The 21,181-nt window shown below is 34.5% G+C and overlaps 1 protein-coding gene and 1 long non-coding RNA gene across 2 annotated transcripts in view; one reads left to right on the top strand and one right to left on the bottom strand.

Moving 5' to 3' along the window:
- The window catches only part of LOC139485220 (uncharacterized), a 59,038-nt gene that overhangs the window by 33,830 nt on the left and 4,027 nt on the right, over positions 1-21,181 (top strand). The window contains exons 3-4 of the mRNA XM_071269506.1: positions 16,156-16,373; positions 17,616-17,832. Of these exons, the coding sequence (XP_071125607.1) occupies positions 16,156-16,373; positions 17,616-17,832 (435 nt within the window). The remainder of the gene's footprint in view (positions 1-16,155; positions 16,374-17,615; positions 17,833-21,181) is intronic.
- On the bottom strand, positions 558-14,605 carry LOC139485214 (uncharacterized). Its single transcript, XR_011655279.1, has 3 exons — positions 14,490-14,605; positions 13,012-13,119; positions 558-720 (listed from the first exon to the last, which is right to left on the bottom strand). It is a non-coding gene; the product is annotated as an uncharacterized lncRNA (long non-coding RNA).

A 21,181-nucleotide genomic window follows, 5' to 3' on the forward strand; every position in this document is an offset into this window, starting at 1 on the left:
AACGTCACAAGGAGCAGCAGTTAGTTGTCATAGATACTCTAGATAGAAAGATAATCTGCCACTTTTATAAAAGGGACTACACATAGTTTTTGAAAGGGTATAATCGGTTTGTGCCGAAATTACTTTCTTTAGTCCAGAAACTCATTTGTGCTAAATGGTAATCTCCACCCACATTTAGGACTGGCAGTTATTTGTAGTTTTTATCAACAGCTGGCACTTTTTCTAAATTATATTTGCTTCTTTTAAGACTGACCAAAACTGTTTTTTACCATTGTGGTTTGATTAAGGTAGTGTATATCAAACAGCTGTTGGAAATATTTTGGACAACCCTCTTATTTACAATATCATTTGATCAACACCTAGTGGTCTTTGGTGGTATCTCGCATAACATTAATTAAGGTCTTTTTTAAAAGGCAACTTGAAATTATTGGTCCCATATTTATGTGCTATAGCAAATGTATGGGCTGCTGATCTGCAATATTGCAATATATGATAGCAATATATTCTTATGTTTTCAATGACCCCTTATTTCTTCACTCCACTTTATAAGATAGAAATAAATGTTATTCCATATTTTATTGGTTTTTTTAAAGGTATCATAATTTAGACATAAAGACAAAACTAAGCACAGTGAAAAAAGTCTACTCTGTCCTGTAAAGTTTGAGATGTTTTTGTTGTTCAATCTTTATCACTTGTATGGAAACACTAACTCTTGATAACCTACAACAGAAAAATTATCACTTTTATTTCAATTCAATTGTTGCAGTTATCATGCATGTAATAGAGAAAATGATAAATTAGACCAGATCTCCACATTAATAATATCAAAACTAGAGGCTTCAATGAGCCTGTGTCACTCACATGATACTTTTATTTACAATTGATGCATGATACAGAAATTGTCCATACCAACCGTCAGTGTTTACCATACAATACAGTACTTCTATACACTGTCTGTATACAGTATTTGTCGGATTTTGTCCATACCTATCGTCGATGTTTGACATAAAATACAATACTCCTATATACCGTATATCAACAGTATTTGTCTATACCTATCGTCGGTGGTTAACATACAATACAGTCCTCCTATATACCGTCTATCAACAGTATTTGTCTATACCTACCGTCAGTGGTTAACATACGATATAGTACTCCTTTGCACCATCCATCAACAGTATGTGTCTATACCTACCGTCGGTGGTTAACATGCAATAAAGTGCTCATATATACCGTCTATCAACAGTATTTGTCTATACCTACCGTCGGTGGTTAACATACAATATAGTGCTCCCATCAACCGTCTATCAACAGTATTTGTCTATACCTACCGTCGGTAGTTAACATACAATATAGTGCTCCTATATACCGTCTATCAACAGTATTTGTCTATACCTACAGTCGGTAGATAACATACACTATAGTGCTCCTATATACCGTCTATCAACAGTATTTGTCTATACCTACCGTTGGTGGTTAACATACAATATAGTGCTCCTATATACCGTCTATCAACAGTATTTGTCTATACCTACCGTCGGTGGTTAACATACAATATAGTGCTCCCATAAACCGTCTATCAACAGTATTTGTCTATACCTACTGTCGGTAGTTAACATACAATATAGTGCTTCTATATACCGTCTATCAACAGTATTTGTCTATACCTACCGTCGGTGGTTAACATACAATATAGTGCTCCTATATACCGTCTATCAACAGTATTTGTCTATACCTACCGTCGGTGGTTAACATACAATATAGTGCTCCTATATACCGTCTATCAACAGTATCTGTCTATACCTACTGTCGGTAGTTAACATACAATATAGTGCTCCTATATACCGTCTATCAACAGTATTTGTCTATACTTACTGTCGGTAGTTAACATACAATATAGTGCTCCTATATGCCGTCTATCAACAGAATTTGTCTATACCTACCGTCGGTGGTTAACATACAATATAGTGCTCCTATATACCGTCTATCAACAGTATTTGTCTATACCTACCGTTGGTGGTTAACATACAATATAGTGCTCCTATATACCGTCTATCAACAGTATTTGTCTATACCTACCGTCGGTGGTTAACATACAATATAGTGCTCCCATAAACCGTCTATCAACAGTATTTGTCTATACCTACTGTCGGTAGTTAACATACAATATAGTGCTCCTATATACCATCTATCAACAGTATTTGTCTATACCTACCGTCGGTGGTTAACATACAATATAGTGCTCCTATATACCGTCTATCAACAGTATTTGTCTATACCTACCGTCGGTAGTTAACATACAATATAGTGCTCCTATATACCGTGTATCAACAGTATGTGTCTATATATATATATACCTACTGTCGGTAGTTAACATACAATATAGTGCTCCTATAAACTGTCTATCAACAGTATTTATCTATACCTACCGTCGGAAGTTAACATACAATATAGTGCTCCTATATACCATCTATCAACAGTATTTGTCTATACCTACCGTCGGTGGTTAACATACAATATAGTGCTCCTATATACCGTCTATCAACAGTATTTGTCTATACCTACCGTTGGTGGTTAACATACAATATAGTGCTCCTATATACCGTCTATCAACAGTATTTGTCTATACCTACCGTCGGTGGTTAACATACAATATAGTGCTCCTATATACCGTCTATCAACAGTATTTGTCTATACCTACCGTCGGTGGTTAACATACAATATAGTGCTCCTATATACCGTCTATCAACAGTATTTGTCTATACCTACCGTCGGTGGTTAACATACAATATAGTGCTCCTATATACCGTCTATCAACAGTATTTGTCTATACCTACCGTCGGTGGTTAACATACAATATAGTGCTCCTATATACCGTCTATCAACAGTATTTGTCTATACCTACCGTCGGTGGTTAACATACAATATAGTGCTCCTATATACCGTTTATCAACAGTATTTGTCTATACCTACTGTCGGTAGTTAACATACAATATAGTGCTCCTATATACCGTTTATCAACAGTATTTGTCTATACCTACCGTCGCCGGTTAACATATAATATAGTGCTCTTTGATACCGTCTATCAACAGTATCTGTCTATACCTACTGTCGGTAGTTGCTCCTATATACCGTCTATCACCAGTATTTGTCTATACCTACCGTCGGTGGTTAACATACAATATAGTGCTCCTATATACCGTCTATCAACAGTATTTGTCTATACCTACCGTTGGTGGTTAACATACAATATAGTGCTCCTATATACCGTCTATCAACAGTATTTGTCTATACCTACCGTCGGTGGTTAACATACAATATAGTGCTCCTATATACCGTCTATCAACAGTATCTGTCTATACCTACTGTCGGTAGTTAACATACAATATAGTGCTCCTATATACCGTCTATCAACAGTATTTGTCTATACTTACTGTCGGTAGTTAACATACAATATAGTGCTCCTATATGCCGTCTATCAACAGTATTTGTCTATAATACCTACCGTCGGTGGTTAACATACAATATAGTGCTCCTATATACCGTCTATCAACAGTATTTGTCTATACCTACCGTTGGTGGTTAACATACAATATAGTGCTCCTATATACCGTCTATCAACAGTATTTGTCTATACCTACCGTCGGTGGTTAACATACAATATAGTGCTCCCATAAACCGTCTATCAACAGTATTTGTCTATACCTACTGTCGGTAGTTAACATACAATATAGTGCTCCTATATACCATCTATCAACAGTATTTGTCTATACCTACCGTCGGTGGTTAACATACAATATAGTGCTCCTATATACCGTCTATCAACAGTATTTGTCTATACCTACCGTCGGTAGTTAACATACAATATAGTGCTCCTATATACCGTGTATCAACAGTATGTGTCTATATATATATACCTACTGTCGGTAGTTAACATACAATATAGTGCTCCTATAAACTGTCTATCAACAGTATTTATCTATACCTACCGTCGGAAGTTAACATACAATATAGTGCTCCTATATACCATCTATCAACAGTATTTGTCTATACCTACCGTCGGTGGTTAACATACAATATAGTGCTCCTATATACCGTCTATCAACAGTATTTGTCTATACCTACCGTTGGTGGTTAACATACAATATAGTGCTCCTATATACCGTCTATCAACAGTATTTGTCTATACCTACCGTCGGTGGTTAACATACAATATAGTGCTCCTATATACCGTCTATCAACAGTATTTGTCTATACCTACCGTCGGTGGTTAACATACAATATAGTGCTCCTATATACCGTCTATCAACAGTATTTGTCTATACCTACCGTCGGTGGTTAACATACAATATAGTGCTCCTATATACCGTCTATCAACAGTATTTGTCTATACCTACCGTCGGTGGTTAACATACAATATAGTGCTCCTATATACCGTCTATCAACAGTATTTGTCTATACCTACCGTTGGTGGTTAACATACAATATAGTGCTCCTATATACCGTCTATCAACAGTATTTGTCTATACCTACCGTCGGTGGTTAACATACAATATAGTGCTCCCATAAACCGTCTATCAACAGTATTTGTCTATACCTACTGTCGGTAGTTAACATACAATATAGTGCTCCTATATACCATCTATCAACAGTATTTGTCTATACCTACCGTCGGTGGTTAACATACAATATAGTGCTCCTATATACCGTCTATCAACAGTATTTGTCTATACCTACCGTCGGTAGTTAACATACAATATAGTGCTCCTATATACCGTGTATCAACAGTATGTGTCTATATATATATACCTACTGTCGGTAGTTAACATACAATATAGTGCTCCTATAAACTGTCTATCAACAGTATTTATCTATACCTACCGTCGGAAGTTAACATACAATATAGTGCTCCTATATACCATCTATCAACAGTATTTGTCTATACCTACCGTCGGTGGTTAACATACAATATAGTGCTCCTATATACCGTCTATCAACAGTATTTGTCTATACCTACCGTTGGTGGTTAACATACAATATAGTGCTCCTATATACCGTCTATCAACAGTATTTGTCTATACCTACCGTCGGTGGTTAACATACAATATAGTGCTCCTATATACCGTCTATCAACAGTATTTGTCTATACCTACCGTCGGTGGTTAACATACAATATAGTGCTCCTATATACCGTCTATCAACAGTATTTGTCTATACCTACCGTCGGTGGTTAACATACAATATAGTGCTCCTATATACCGTCTATCAACAGTATTTGTCTATACCTACCGTCGGTGGTTAACATACAATATAGTGCTCCTATATACCGTCTATCAACAGTATTTGTCTATACCTACCGTCGGTAGTTAACATACAATATAGTGCTCCTATATACCGTTTATCAACAGTATTTGTCTATACCTACTGTCGGTAGTTAACATACAATATAGTGCTCCTATATACCGTTTATCAACAGTATTTGTCTATACCTACCGTCGCCGGTTAACATATAATATAGTGCTCTTTGATACCGTCTATCAACAGTATCTGTCTATACCTACTGTCGGTAGTTGCTCCTATATACCGTCTATCACCAGTATTTGTCTATACCTACCGTCGGTGGTTAACATAAGATATAGTACTCCTATATACCGTCTATTAACAGTTTTTGTCTATCCCTACCGTCGGTGGTTAACCTACAATATAGTGCTCCTATATACCGTCTATCAACAGTATTTGTCTATACCTACCGTCGGTGGTTAACATACAATAAAGTGCTCCTATAAACCGTCTATCAACAGTATTTGTCTATACCTACTGTCGGTAGTTAACATACAATATAGTGCTCCTATATACCATTTATCAACAGTATTTGTCTATACCTACCGTCGGTGGTTAACATACAATATAGTGCTCCTATATACCGTCTATCAACAGTATTTGTCTATACCTACCGTCAGTAGTTAACATACAATATAGTGCTCCTATATACCGTGTATCAACAGTATGTGTCTATACCTACTGTCGGTAGTTAACATACAATATAGTGCTCCTATATACTGTCTATCAACAGTATTTATCTATACCTACCGTCGGTGGTTAACATACAATACAGTCCACCTATATACCGTCTATCAACAGTATTTGTCTATACCTACCGTCGGTGGTTAACATACAATATAGTGCTCCTATATACCGTCTATCAACAGTATTTGTCTATACCTACCGTCGGTAGTTAACATACAATATAGTGCTCCTATATACCGTGTATCAACAGTATGTGTCTATACCTACTGTCGGTAGTTAACATACAATATAGTGCTCCTATATACTGTCTATCAACAGTATTTATCTATACCTACCGTCGGTGGTTAACATACAATACAGTCCACCTATATAACGTCTATCAACAGTATTTGTCTATACCTACCGTCAGTGGTTAACTTACGATATAGTACTCCTTTGCACCATCCATCAACAGTATTTGTCTATACCTACCGTCGGTGGTTAACATGCAATAAAGTGCTCCTATATACCGTCTATCAACAGTATTTGTCTATACCTACCGTCGGTGGTTAACATACAATATAGTGCTCCTATATACCGTCTATCAACAGTATTTGTCTATACCTACTGTCGGTAGTTAACATACAATATAGTGCTCCTATATACCATTTATCAACAGTATTTGTCTATACCTACCGTCGGTGGTTAACATACAATATAGTGCTCCTATATACCGTCTATCAACAGTATTTGTCTATACCTACCGTCGGTAGTTAACATACAATATAGTGCTCCTATATACCATCTATCAACAGTATTTGTCTATACCTACCGTCGGTGGTTAACATACAATATAGTGCTCCTATATACCGTTTATCAACAGTATTTGTCTATACCTACTGTCGGTAGTTAACATACAATATAGTGCTCCTATATACCGTTTATCAACAGTATTTGTCTATACCTACCGTCGCCGGTTAACATATAATATAGTGCTCTTTGATACCGTCTATCAACAGTATCTGTCTATACCTACTGTCGGTAGTTGCTCCTATATACCGTCTATTACCAGTATTTGTCTATACCTACCGTCGGTGGTTAACATATAATATAGTGCTCTTTGATACCGTCTATCAACAGTATCTGTCTATACCTACTGTCGGTAGTTGCTCCTATATACCGTCTATCACCAGTATTTGTCTATACCTACCGTCGGTGGTTAACATACAATATAGTGCTCCTATATACCGTCTATCAACAGTATTTGTCTATACCTACCGTTGGTGGTTAACATACAATATAGTGCTCCCATAAACCGTCTATCAACAGTATTTGTCTATACCTACTGTCGGTAGTTAACATACAATATAGTGCTCCTATATACCATCTATCAACAGTATTTGTCTATACCTACCGTCGGTGGTTAACATACAATATAGTGCTCCTATATACCGTCTATCAACAGTATTTGTCTATACCTACCGTCGGTGGTTAACATACAATATAGTGCTCCTATATACCGTCTATCAACAGTATTTGTCTATACCTACCGTCGGTGGTTAACATACAATATAGTGCTCCTATATACCGTCTATCAACAGTATTTGTCTATACCTACCGTCGGTGGTTAACATACAATATAGTGCTCCTATATACCGTCTATCAACAGTATTTGTCTATACCTACCGTCGGTAGTTAACATACAATATAGTGCTCCTATATACCGTTTATCAACAGTATTTGTCTATACCTACTGTCGGTAGTTAACATACAATATAGTGCTCCTATATACCGTTTATCAACAGTATTTGTCTATACCTACCGTCGCCGGTTAACATATAATATAGTGCTCTTTGATACCGTCTATCAACAGTATCTGTCTATACCTACTGTCGGTAGTTGCTCCTATATACCGTCTATCACCAGTATTTGTCTATACCTACCGTCGGTGGTTAACATAAGATATAGTACTCCTATATACCGTCTATTAACAGTTTTTGTCTATACCTACCGTCGGTGGTTAACCTACAATATAGTGCTCCTATATACCGTCTATCAACAGTATTTGTCTATACCTACCGTCGGTGGTTAACATACAATAAAGTGCTCCTATAAACCGTCTATCAACAGTATTTGTCTATACCTACTGTCGGTAGTTAACATACAATATAGTGCTCCTATATACCATTTATCAACAGTATTTGTCTATACCTACCGTCGGTGGTTAACATACAATATAGTGCTCCTATATACCGTCTATCAACAGTATTTGTCTATACCTACCGTCAGTAGTTAACATACAATATAGTGCTCCTATATACCGTGTATCAACAGTATGTGTCTATACCTACTGTCGGTAGTTAACATACAATATAGTGCTCCTATATACTGTCTATCAACAGTATTTATCTATACCTACCGTCGGTGGTTAACATACAATACAGTCCACCTATATACCGTCTATCAACAGTATTTGTCTATACCTACCGTCGGTGGTTAACATACAATATAGTGCTCCTATATACCGTCTATCAACAGTATTTGTCTATACCTACCGTCGGTAGTTAACATACAATATAGTGCTCCTATATACCGTGTATCAACAGTATGTGTTTTATACCTACTGTCGGTAGTTAACATACAATATAGTGCTCCTATATACTGTCTATCAACAGTATTTATCTATACCTACCGTCGGTGGTTAACATACAATACAGTCCACCTATATAACGTCTATCAACAGTATTTGTCTATACCTACCGTCAGTGGTTAACTTACGATATAGTACTCCTTTGCACCATCCATCAACAGTATTTGTCTATACCTACCGTCGGTGGTTAACATGCAATAAAGTGCTCCTATATACCGTCTATCAACAGTATTTGTCTATACCTAGCGTCGGTGGTTAACATACAATATAGTGCTCCTATATACCGTCTATCAACAGTATTTGTCTATACCTACTGTCGGTAGTTAACATACAATATAGTGCTCCTATATACCATTTATCAACAGTATTTGTCTATACCTACCGTCGGTGGTTAACATACAATATAGTGCTCCTATATACCGTCTATCAACAGTATTTGTCTATACCTACCGTCGGTAGTTAACATACAATATAGTGCTCCTATATACCATCTATCAACAGTATTTGTCTATACCTACCGTCGGTGGTTAACATACAATATAGTGCTCCTATATACCGTTTATCAACAGTATTTGTCTATACCTACTGTCGGTAGTTAACATACAATATAGTGCTCCTATATACCGTTTATCAACAGTATTTGTCTATACCTACCGTCGCCGGTTAACATATAATATAGTGCTCTTTGATACCGTCTATCAACAGTATCTGTCTATACCTACTGTCGGTAGTTGCTCCTATATACCGTCTATTACCAGTATTTGTCTATACCTACCGTCGGTGGTTAAAATAAGATATAGTGCTCCTATATACCGCCTATCAACAGTATTTGTCTATACCTACCGTTGGTGGTTAACATACAATATAGTGCTCCTATATACCGTCTATCAACAGTATTTGTCTATACCTACCGTCGGTGGTTAACATACAATATAGTGCTCCCATATACCGTTGATGTCTATCAACAGTATTTGTCTATACCTACTGTCGGTAGTTAACATACAAAATAGTGCTCCTATATACCATCTATCAACAGTATATGTCTATACCTACCGTCGCAGGTTAACATACAATATAGTGCTCCCATATACCATCTATCAACAGTATTTGACTATACCTACCGTCGGTGGTTAACATACAATATAGTGCTCCTATATACTGTCTAGTAACAGTATGTGTCTATCCTACTGTCGGTAGTTAACATACAATATAGTGCTGCTATATACCGTCTATCAACAGTATTTGTCTATACCTACCGTCGGTAGTTAACATACAATATAGTGCTCCTATATACCATCTATCAACAGTATTTGTCTATACCTACTGTCGGTGGTTAACATACAATATAGTGCTCCTATATACCATCTATCAACAGTATTTGTCTATACCTACTGTCGGTAGTTAACATACAATATAGTGTTCCTATATACCATCTATCAACAGTATTTGTCTATACCTACCGTCGGTGGTTAACATACAATATAGTGCTCCTATATACCGTCTATAAACAGTATCTGTCTATACTTACTGTCGGTAGTTAACATACAATATAGTGCTCCTATATACCGTCTATCAATAGTATTTGTCTATACCTACCGTCGGTGGTTAACATACAATATAGTGCTCCTATATACCGTCTATCAACAGTATTTGTTTATACCTACCGTCGGTGGTTAACATACAATATAGTGCTCCTATATACCGTCTATCACCAGTATTTGTCTATACCTACCGTCGGTGGTTAACATAAGATATAGTGGTCCTATATACCATCTATCAACAGTATTTGGCTATACCTACCGTCAGTGGTTAACATAGAATATAGTGCTCCTATATACTGTCTATCACCAGTATTTGTCTATACCTACCGTCGGTGGTTAACATGGAATATAGTGCTCCTATATACCGTCTATCAACAGTATTTGTTTATACCTACTGTCGGTGGTTAACATACAATATAGTGCTCCCATATACCGTTGATGTCTATCAACAGTATTTGTCTATACCTACTGTCGGCAGTTAACATACAAAATAGTGCTCCTATATACCATCTATCAACAGTATTTGTCTATACCTACCGTCAGTGGTTAACATAGAATATAGTGCTCCTATATACTGTCTATCACCAGTATTTGTCTATACCTACCGTCGGTGGTTAACATGGAATATAGTGCTCCTATATACCGTCTATCAACAGTATTTGTCTATACCTACCGTCGGTGGTTAACATACAATATAGTGCTCCCATATACCGTTGATGTCTATCAACAGTATTTGTCTATACCTACTGTCGGTAGTTAACATACAAAATAGTGCTCCTATATACCATCTATCAACAGTATATGTCTATACCTACCGTCGCAGGTTAACATACAATATAGTGCTCCCATATACCGTCTATCAACAGTATTTGACTATACCTACCGTCGGTGGTTAACATACAATATAGTGCTCCTATATACTGTCTAGTAACAGTATGTGTCTATCCTACTGTCGGTAGTTAACATACAATATAGTGCTGCTATATACCGTCTATCAACAGTATTTGTCTATACCTACCGTCGGTAGTTAACATACAATATAGTGCTCCTATATACCATCTATCAACAGTATTTGTCTATACCTACTGTCGGTGGTTAACATACAATATAGTGCTCCTATATACCATCTATCAACAGTATTTGTCTATACCTACTGTCGGTAGTTAACATACAATATAGTGTTCCTATATACCATCTATCAACAGTATTTGTCTATACCTACCGTCGGTGGTTAACATACAATATAGTGCTCCTATATACCGTCTATAAACAGTATCTGTCTATACTTACTGTCGGTAGTTAACATACAATATAGTGCTCCTATATACCGTCTATCAATAGTATTTGTCTATACCTACCGTCGGTGGTTAACATACAATATAGTGCTCCTATATACCGTCTATCAACAGTATTTGTTTATACCTACCGTCGGTGGTTAACATACAATATAGTGCTCCTATATACCGTCTATCACCAGTATTTGTCTATACCTACCGTCGGTGGTTAACATAAGATATAGTGGTCCTATATACCATCTATCTACAGTATTTGGCTATACCTACCGTCAGTGGTTAACATAGAATATAGTGCTCCTATATACTGTCTATCACCAGTATTTGTCTATACCTACCGTCGGTGGTTAACATGGAATATAGTGCTCCTATATACCGTCTATCAACAGTATTTGTTTATACCTACTGTCGGAGGTTAACATAGAATATAGTGCTCCTATATACCAAGAGGGATAACGGATCTGCATCTAGAATTTATCATGCTGCCCTTTTTTTTGGATTTTTTAAATTCTTGTTATCCCTCAATTTTTACATTCATCCCAAATAATACAACAGTAGTCAATTAGGGGCAGAACACCCATTGTATTATGTTTTCTTGCAGTTATATAAAAAAAATGTATTTAAGAAAGATGATATATTCTGGATGATATATTAGCACAACCTTGGTCAATTTGATTTCTTCAGTTACTTAGTGGGCTGTCAATTTTGAAACTAATATTTTTTCACATGAAGAATTTTGTAATACTTTAATTTATTATCAAGTTTGGTTGAAAAGTCTGAATAGTTTCTGCTTTGTTCCAGTAATCAAACATTTTGTTTCATTTGCATCTATGAACATGTTATTCATTCTACACCACTCTTCAACCCTGTATAAATCTTCTTGAACATCATCATTTATATTTTCTAGATGTTTCCCCCTGATTTATGAATAGTGGTGTCATCAGCATATACAACGATATAGGTCTGTTTCACAATTTTTAATGCATAAGGGAAGGTCATTTATAAATAGCACAAACAATAGAGGACAAGGTATAGAACATTGGGGAACACCAAATTTTACATGTTGTTGTTCAGAGTTAACATTACAAATGTATACCTTTTGTTATTCAGGTACACTTAAAAAAACTAACAATAGTCTCACTAAATCCATACATGTCGAGCTTTAAACAAAGAAAGTCATATTCTACCAAATCAAAAGCTTTTTTTTGAATCTTAATAAAATTGCTAGGTTTAAATTACCATCTTTCATTTCTTGCAACCATGTGTCAATGATATTAAATAAATGTCAAGCTCAATCCAGTATATATTCCAAGTTATGGACAAATGATAATGCTATTAAAAATACCAAATCATAACCAGTGCTTTTCTCTTTTTCTATTTACAGTATATGACTAGGTAATAATGATTACTTTTTTCAACTATTTTCATACTTTTTTGTTTCCTCTGCTTTTGTATCAAGGGCATAATTGTTTATGGCAAACTAAGCATCTGCATAATCAAACTATTCCTAACTATACTCTACCTCAAATTCTGGAAACTGCAGAATTTTTGTCATAGCAGTCTTATGGTAGCTGAACTATTTCTATTTTTTGTAAATCTGGATTAATAAGTCTTTTGTCACATTCTGGGGCTATAGAAAAAAAATATTACAGAATTATCAAAATTATGTGTGTATAATGTTTGTGTACAGTCATTCAACTAAAAAAGGACAAAAATTATTTTTTTGTGTATAAATAAATAATTGTGATTTTAATGTCTTAATATTATAAAAAAAACTTCAAAAGATTAAATTTAAATTATAATCTAAACATGAAAGAGCACATATAAATCAACCTTTTACTCAGATTTATATCTAAAACCAGTTATAACTAGCTATAATATCTTTGACTTCACAAATATCATCATCTAATTTTACAAATCAGTATTTATTTGGTGGCACTTCCTGCACACTAAGTATGTTATGCCTTAGGTTTAATTTTGATGCAATCACATTTCAGAAGGTACATGTCTTGAACTGTTTTAATGAATAAATTACAGTTTTTAAACTCAGTTTAGGCTGACCTGAGGTCAATAGTCTTAAACAATGTCATCAAACTATCAGTTTTACTGTAATATATTGATATTGTGACATTAATGGGAAAGAGCATATGAGTTAGTCATATTGGTCAATACAATGGAAAGTTTATAGCTGAGACTACTATAACACTATGTGTTATACTAGTAGTCTCAGTTTATAACTATGTTAATGTTAATTATATACATGACATAATAATTAAATCATTTAAAAAACTATTCCAAAGATTTCTCTCAAATCATGTTTACATCTTTTTAAAGAAGAGTCTGTCTGAAATATATTCAGGGGTAGTCCAAATAATTATGACTTCTTAAAAAACTATATTATGGGGGAAAAGGTGTGTGTGTGTGGGGGGGGGGGGGGGGTCTATTATGTTTTTTTCATACAGGAGGAAGACGTCAATTAAGCAAAAAAAAACAACAACAAAACAAAATAAAATAATAGCCTGTCAAGACGTCCTTATATCATAATAATTTGGTCTAATTTTGGGATAATACATTTAACTTCCTTTGATGTCGGGGAGGGGATAAGCTTTGACGATTTATTATTCTTTAAACTAACAATAATTATTTCTTATTGTTACTTGTTAAGCGAGCGCGATGTGTGGTTCTCGAGTTATGAGGCCCCTCATGGGGGGGTCCTAGTAATCACATAATCACAATTTTTTTGCCAATATAATCACATAATCATTAAATATTTGCTTATCTTTAGTAATCAAATAATCATAAACTAAAAATACAGTCCTAGGTAATCAAATAATCATGAAATATTTGGCTTAATAATCAAATAATCATTAAAAAAACGGCCAAGTAATCACATAATCAAAAACCCCATGAGGGCCCTCAGTTATTTAAAAAAAAAAAGGGGGGGGGTGTTACTATATCAAATTTACCCAGTTTGGAGACAAGAAATATTTAAAATCTAACCATAAACTCCAATGTTCCTGCTTTTTTTAGCAGAACAAACACGATGGCATTCTCGTCTCTGTTATAATCAATAGTTAACTCATTTCTTCTTCCAGGTTATTTCTTAATCAATTATCTGTCTATCTATTTACCATGTTTATGTTAAACTGGTCCGTAATTCCATCGTAGTGTATCGATAAGTGAACACAACAGGGATCCAGTTTATTAAACGTCTGTAAACCGAGGTATATAATATACAAGGTTTCTGAGTCAGTAACCGTAACTATCACCGTGCTTTGTGCGCATGCGCAATAAACACCAACAACAAGGATAAAACAGGGTACACAGTTCCGTAATTTCGTATATTTTTCTTATCTTCATACAAAAGAGCTCCAAAAGTAGGCGTGCTTAGGTGCACTGGGCGGGTCTAAAAACCGACTCTCGGTGGTTAACGTCTCTCGATGGTTAACTTTAAGTGCCTACCATATAAAAACGCCATGACAAAAACAAAACATGATCCAAAAACAAAAACCAGTTTATAAAAACAACATAGAAACTAAATACAAACCTAACAAAAACCCGTGGGGAAGGGATCTCAGGTTGTTCAGAAGGGTTAGCAGATCATGCGTCATATGTTGAAATGTCGTATTGCTCATTTCAGGGTTAAGTATTAGGTAAAAAATAACCTTGGTTCAGATTTAAAGATAAGTGTCCAAGATCGTCTGACATGTTCATCTTGCATTTGTATCATTTTTCATGGGATATTGATCAACGTTTAGAGCATGTCCGTTTCGTTTGTTCTATAAGTAATATTCTAGTTATGTTAGTTGTATACAATGCTGTCAATCTGAAACGGCTAATCTGATCTTTATTGATTGGTCAACGTATTTTCGTTGTTCTCTAATTATTGTGCTATTTTCACATATCTTGATCGGTGTGAGAAAAATAGTCATCCTCACTGGTAACATATTTTTTCTCGTGATAATGATTGGTCGAAATTTAATTATGACGTCATATTTACTTGGTTTCTTTTCAATTTTCCTATTGTTCATGTCGGCCTGGGAAAGTACGTATATCTTTTAGAAAACTGTCAACAGATTATTGAATTATTCCCGGGCATAGATTATCTTTTCATATTTTGCTTAACCTTTTAGAATTTGAACTTTTCAATGCCTTTCAACTTCATACTTGATTTTGTTTCCCACCTTTTTAATTTTGATTCGAGCAGTATATATGACGTTTATATAGACGAATTGCGTATCTGGTGTACACATTCATAAGACTGGTATCTTTGAGATCTTTTTTGAAGTCGTTTGCATTAGTCCTTGTTCAACATTAAACGAATTAAGGCGAAAGTTTACCAATGTTACAATCTCGTAAATCGCTTAACGTTGGACAAATCTAAGTGGCAAACAATTATCAAGGAAATCACATGAACTCCAAATTGACGCTATATCGGGCCGTCGACAGGATTATGCATGCATAACTAGCTGTAAACTCCTCCAAACTTAGTCAAAATAATAGGGCACATTCGATTAACTGACAAATCAGACGAGCTGAATACAAACAAATCGTATTGTAAAATACAATAATAAACAGTAAGCAGTCAAGATTTTTGAAATAGTTATGGATGGATTATTTCTATACAGGTACACTATCAGAGATTAAAAATACAATTGTTTTATAGGAAACTCGAAGTCATCGGACATGGATCTTACTCTAATGATTTGTTTACTGCGCAATTTACAAAATATGGCCATAGAAGATACACTTCCAGCCGAAGCATTGATCAGCGAAGAAGCGGATTTATCTCGGATAAAATATTATCGGAACTGGGTAGCCCATAACACAGCTGGTTCCATTGATAAAGAAGATTTCCTGGCGATGTGGACAAATGTTTGTGAGGTAAGACAGTTTCAATATAAAATAGGAAGATGTGGTATGATTGCCAATGAGACATTTCTCCACAATGACACATATATAAACAACTATAGGTCACATTACGGACTTCAACAATGAGCAAAGCCCATACCGCATAGTCAGCTATAAAAGGTCCTGATATGATAATGTAAAACAATTCAAACGAGAAAAATAACGGCCTCATTTATATACAAAAAAATAACGAAAAACAAATATTTAACACATAAATAAACGACAACCACTAAATTACAGGCTAAAGTATACTTATAAAGTTGTATTGATAATAAGATACATGAGCATGCTTGCATTGAAGTAAAAAAAGTTGTATTTAATAATAAGGTTGATGAATAGCTTACAAGCACAAATATGTTGGGTGTTTTGTGCTTGCCCCAAGTCAGGAACCTCTGGCCTTTATTTGTCTTGTATGTTTTATTTAAAATTTTAGTTCATTTATATGTTTTGGAGGTTAGTATGAAGTCCATTTTCACTGAACTAGTACATTTTTTTTTATGTAGGGGCCAGTTGAGGCCCACCTCCTGCTGAGGGATTTGCTCTCTGCGGTGAAAAACAATTGGTGGCCTTCGGCTGTTATCTGCTCTTTAGTCGGGTTGTTGTCTCTTTGAAATATTCCCCTTTTCCATTTTCCATTTTAAATAATTTGTATTGAATGTTATTCTTCTAAGCTTTGAGTGCAATTCCTTAGCCAATTCTGACTTTGTGTAACCTTTTTCCATCGGGGAAATCTTACACTGACACACCGCGTCCTCATGGGATAACTATTACTAACACAATATGTATTACAATAACACAAAGGTAACAGGATAAGTAACAATAAATAACAATATTAAAATTCATCTGTTTCATTTCATATTGTGTCATGTTCAGTAACATTATGTTTTCATGAAAAATAATTTTGATTTTGAATCGTAATTCGTAAACTATTAGTTCTCATTATTTTTTTATTTTTTTTCAAAAAATTTTCATCTGCCAATTAAGTCATTCACTATAGATCAAATGAATACCAGTGTGGAGAATTCGTAAGTTAACCCAATCTAATATAAAGGTCTGATTTAGAAAGAAACTTTTGATTTGGAAAAGAGATTCAAGTGTGAGATACATTTGATAAGTGTCCTAAAAGTATACAACTCGCCCCTCTAGAATCAAAGCATCTTTTAATTGAAATGACTATATAATTTGAAATTAAAGATATATTTCTTTGCTTTTAAGGTTATTCAGCGAATTGGCGGTGCCTTGTTTAAGATAGAATGTGATATTTTGATGTCATCTGATCTTGACAGTTCATACAGAGAAATTTGTGTTTCATTTGCACAACAAGAGAACAGATTGGAAAAAGTGGAAGAAGAATATAATAAAGTTGATGAAGAGTTACAATCTGCGAAGGAAAGAATATGTCAGTTAGAAGAAAGTAAAGATAATACAAAAGGTAATTGCTACTTACAGTCGGACTTAAATGGAATTATTGTGTAACTAATTCTTATTCAACGAACTACTAGTATGAACAACGGGGTGATTGGTTTACAATTGTCTGAAAGAGGCAGCATGTACGAAAGTCATATTTATGGGAAAATATGCTTCACGTTAGTTATGTCCGCCGTTTGTTAATCCAGAGCTCATTAATCATTCAAGCAAAGAGTAAAATAACAAAAATACTTACGTCCGAGGAAAATTCCAAAAGGAAAGTTCCCAAACCAATTGTAAATTGAAAAGGACACATTAAACGAATTGACAACAACTGTCATATTCCTGACTTGGTAAAGACATTTCCTATGTAGAAAGTTGTGGATTATAGCTATCTAAATCTCTTACGTCACGAGTGATAATTTATGCATTCTTGAGAACCATGGGTACTTCATCAATTATAATTACTTTGAATTCACTTCAATATTCAGACTCTGAATCAATTAATTTATTTTCAAGACCTTGGACGTATGTATATTGTCAGTAAAAGTTTTCCAGTCTTGGCACACTTTTTTTCTTGTAATTTTTATACGCCCGTCAAAATTTTGACGGGACGTATTATGGTATACAAATGTCCTGTGTCCGTCCTTCTGTCCGTCTGTCTGTCCGTCTGTCTATACGTCTGTCCGTCTGTCTGTCCGGCGTAAACATGTCGCACCGTAAATTGAGAACGACTTATCTAAATATCATGAAACTTAATATACGTGTTTTTTATGATGGTCAAATGATCTGTATACTTTTTGGTGAAAATAAGATTTAAACTTTTTGAGTTACGGCACCTTGTAACTAAAACAGGGGTGTGTGTTTTTTTTTCACATGTCGCACCGTATCTCAAAAAAGATTCCTGATTATTGCTTAAAACTTTACACACTTCTTAGTTATATTAATCTTAATATCTGTATACTGTTTGGTGATGATTCAAAATTTCATTGTTGAGTTATTGAGTATTTTGTAAAAAAGGGGGAGGGGTTTTTTACATGTCGCGCCGTATCTCATAAACGATTTATGACTATTGCTTAAAACTTTACATATTTCTTTGTTATATTAATCTAAAGATCTGTATACTTTTTGGTGATGATTCAAAATTTCATTTTTTAGTTATTGAGTATTTTGAAAAAAAAGGGGAAGGGGTTTTTACATGTCGTGCCGTATCTCAAAAACGATTTATGATTATTGCTAAAAACTTTACACACTTTTTTGTTATATTAATCTAAAGATCTGAATACTTTTTGGTGATGACTCATAAATTTTATTTTTGAGTTATTGAGTATTTTGTAAAAAAGGGGAGGGTTTTTTTTACATGTCGCGCCGTATCTCAAAAACAATTTATGATTACTGCTTGAAACTGTACACACTTCTTTGTTATATTAATGTAAAGATCTGTATACTTTTTAGTTTGATTCAAAATTTTATTTTAGTGATATTTGTAAAAAAAAAAACAGGGTGGGGGTGGTGGTGGTGGTGGTGGTGGTGTGTGGGGGGGGGGGGGGGTCACATGTCCCGCCGTGTCTCAAAAACAATAAATGGTTCTTGCTTAAAACTTTCTCAGAAACTATTTATGATTATTGCATAAAACTTCCACACAAGACGTCGGGCGTATCATGCGCTCATGGCGCAGCTGTTTATTACATGTTTTCATACAAGCAATTAAACAATCAATACACTTTTCAAATTATCGCCTGTAAATCGTAAGAATTTCTATTTAGACTTGATAAAGCATTGAATAGCACGGTAGTGTTTCTAAAATGTTAAATATTTAATGCCATAGATATATATATATATATATACAAATGTATATTGAAGTCTATAAAAAGGACCAATCAGCAAATTAAATATAATACCATAGTATAGACGATACTGCGCGGATAATGAAAAAAATATATGTTTAAAGATTTGCACAACGGTACTAATATTATAGATATTCACCATAAGCCGATACCGAAACCAAAAATAGTAGTTAGGTAAATGGTAAATGTTAATTACGTTAATTAACTCAACCGTTTTGCTTCATTACATTGTTTGTAATTTGAATACTCTAGATTGAGTATTACTTCTATGTCTCTATCAAAAAATCAAAGTTAAACTCAACCATTATTGAATACACTAATGAAAGTAATATACATTTTAAGATGTTGATACAATCTATTTATAATGTAAATTAATCATGAAGCATGATTCGTCGTAAGGAAAGAGCTGCAAATAGTTCTACAATAGCCCCTTCTCTTCAAGCGGGTTTCGGGTTGACTCAGTCGATCTGTTTTAGTTGTTTCTGTGTTGGAACATATTGGTTGACTCTGAGTACCAGACTGTACAGGATGCTTTAGTACACAGCTAACTTGCTACACAATCCATGACGTCAAAAGTATACATTTAATAACTTTGGATTTGCACTACATTAAAAGATTCTATAAAGTCATGTTTCAAAAAAAAGAATAAAAAAATACTACACCTTTGAAGATTCTCATTTCCATTCAAAATTATAAAAATGAAAATGTTTTGACAAGAAAGATGTCAAAAAATTGCTTGCACCTCTTTTAAATTTAAATTAGGGCAATATAAAACCCTTTTTGAAAGAAGGATTATGAAAATTGAAATAGTTGAAAATATGTTGAAAAAAACGTGATTCGAAAAAAAAATAGTCTGACTAACAACAAAATTGACTGGATCACAGCACCGACAATGCTTTGATTTGCCATTGAAATAATTATATTCTTTAATTTCTGTAAACTTTTGTCATAATAAGTTCAACAGTTTTAGAACAGATGTAAGACAATAATATTCATAACTTAAATTCCTTTGGAAAATTCTGCTTACGTCGCATTATAATAACACGAAGTCGGTTCAATCCACCATTTTCTACATATGAAAATACCTGTCAGGAGTATGATAGTTGTTCGGTGTTCAGTATTTTTGTGATTTTCATTTAGATTATGTTGTATTTTCTGTTTGATAATAGAAAAAAAAAGCAATTTCATATATATTTGACTGAGATATGAAAATTTACATAGGAATCACAATAAAGTAAATGAAGAGTAACTCTTCATTGTCCTCGTGCGATGGGTAGTGAGGGAAATAGAAATATCGTCCGTTCGTCCAGCTGTGTGTCCGTCTGGTCTTATAAGCACTCTCACGTGAACAAGTCTTGCCAGATTTTATAAAACTTATATCCTAGGTTTATACAAAAGTCTTGGAAAAAATGTGAAAATCAGAGCCAATCAATTATTTTCTGAAAGAGTTATATCCCTTGGAAATATTAATCAAATACAGTTCTTGCCAGATTTTTATCAAATTTACACCCTTGGTTTATAAATTAG

This window comes from Mytilus edulis, chromosome 1 (assembly GCF_963676685.1).
Source record: "Mytilus edulis chromosome 1, xbMytEdul2.2, whole genome shotgun sequence".
Classification (NCBI taxonomy): domain Eukaryota; kingdom Metazoa; phylum Mollusca; class Bivalvia; order Mytilida; family Mytilidae; genus Mytilus; species Mytilus edulis.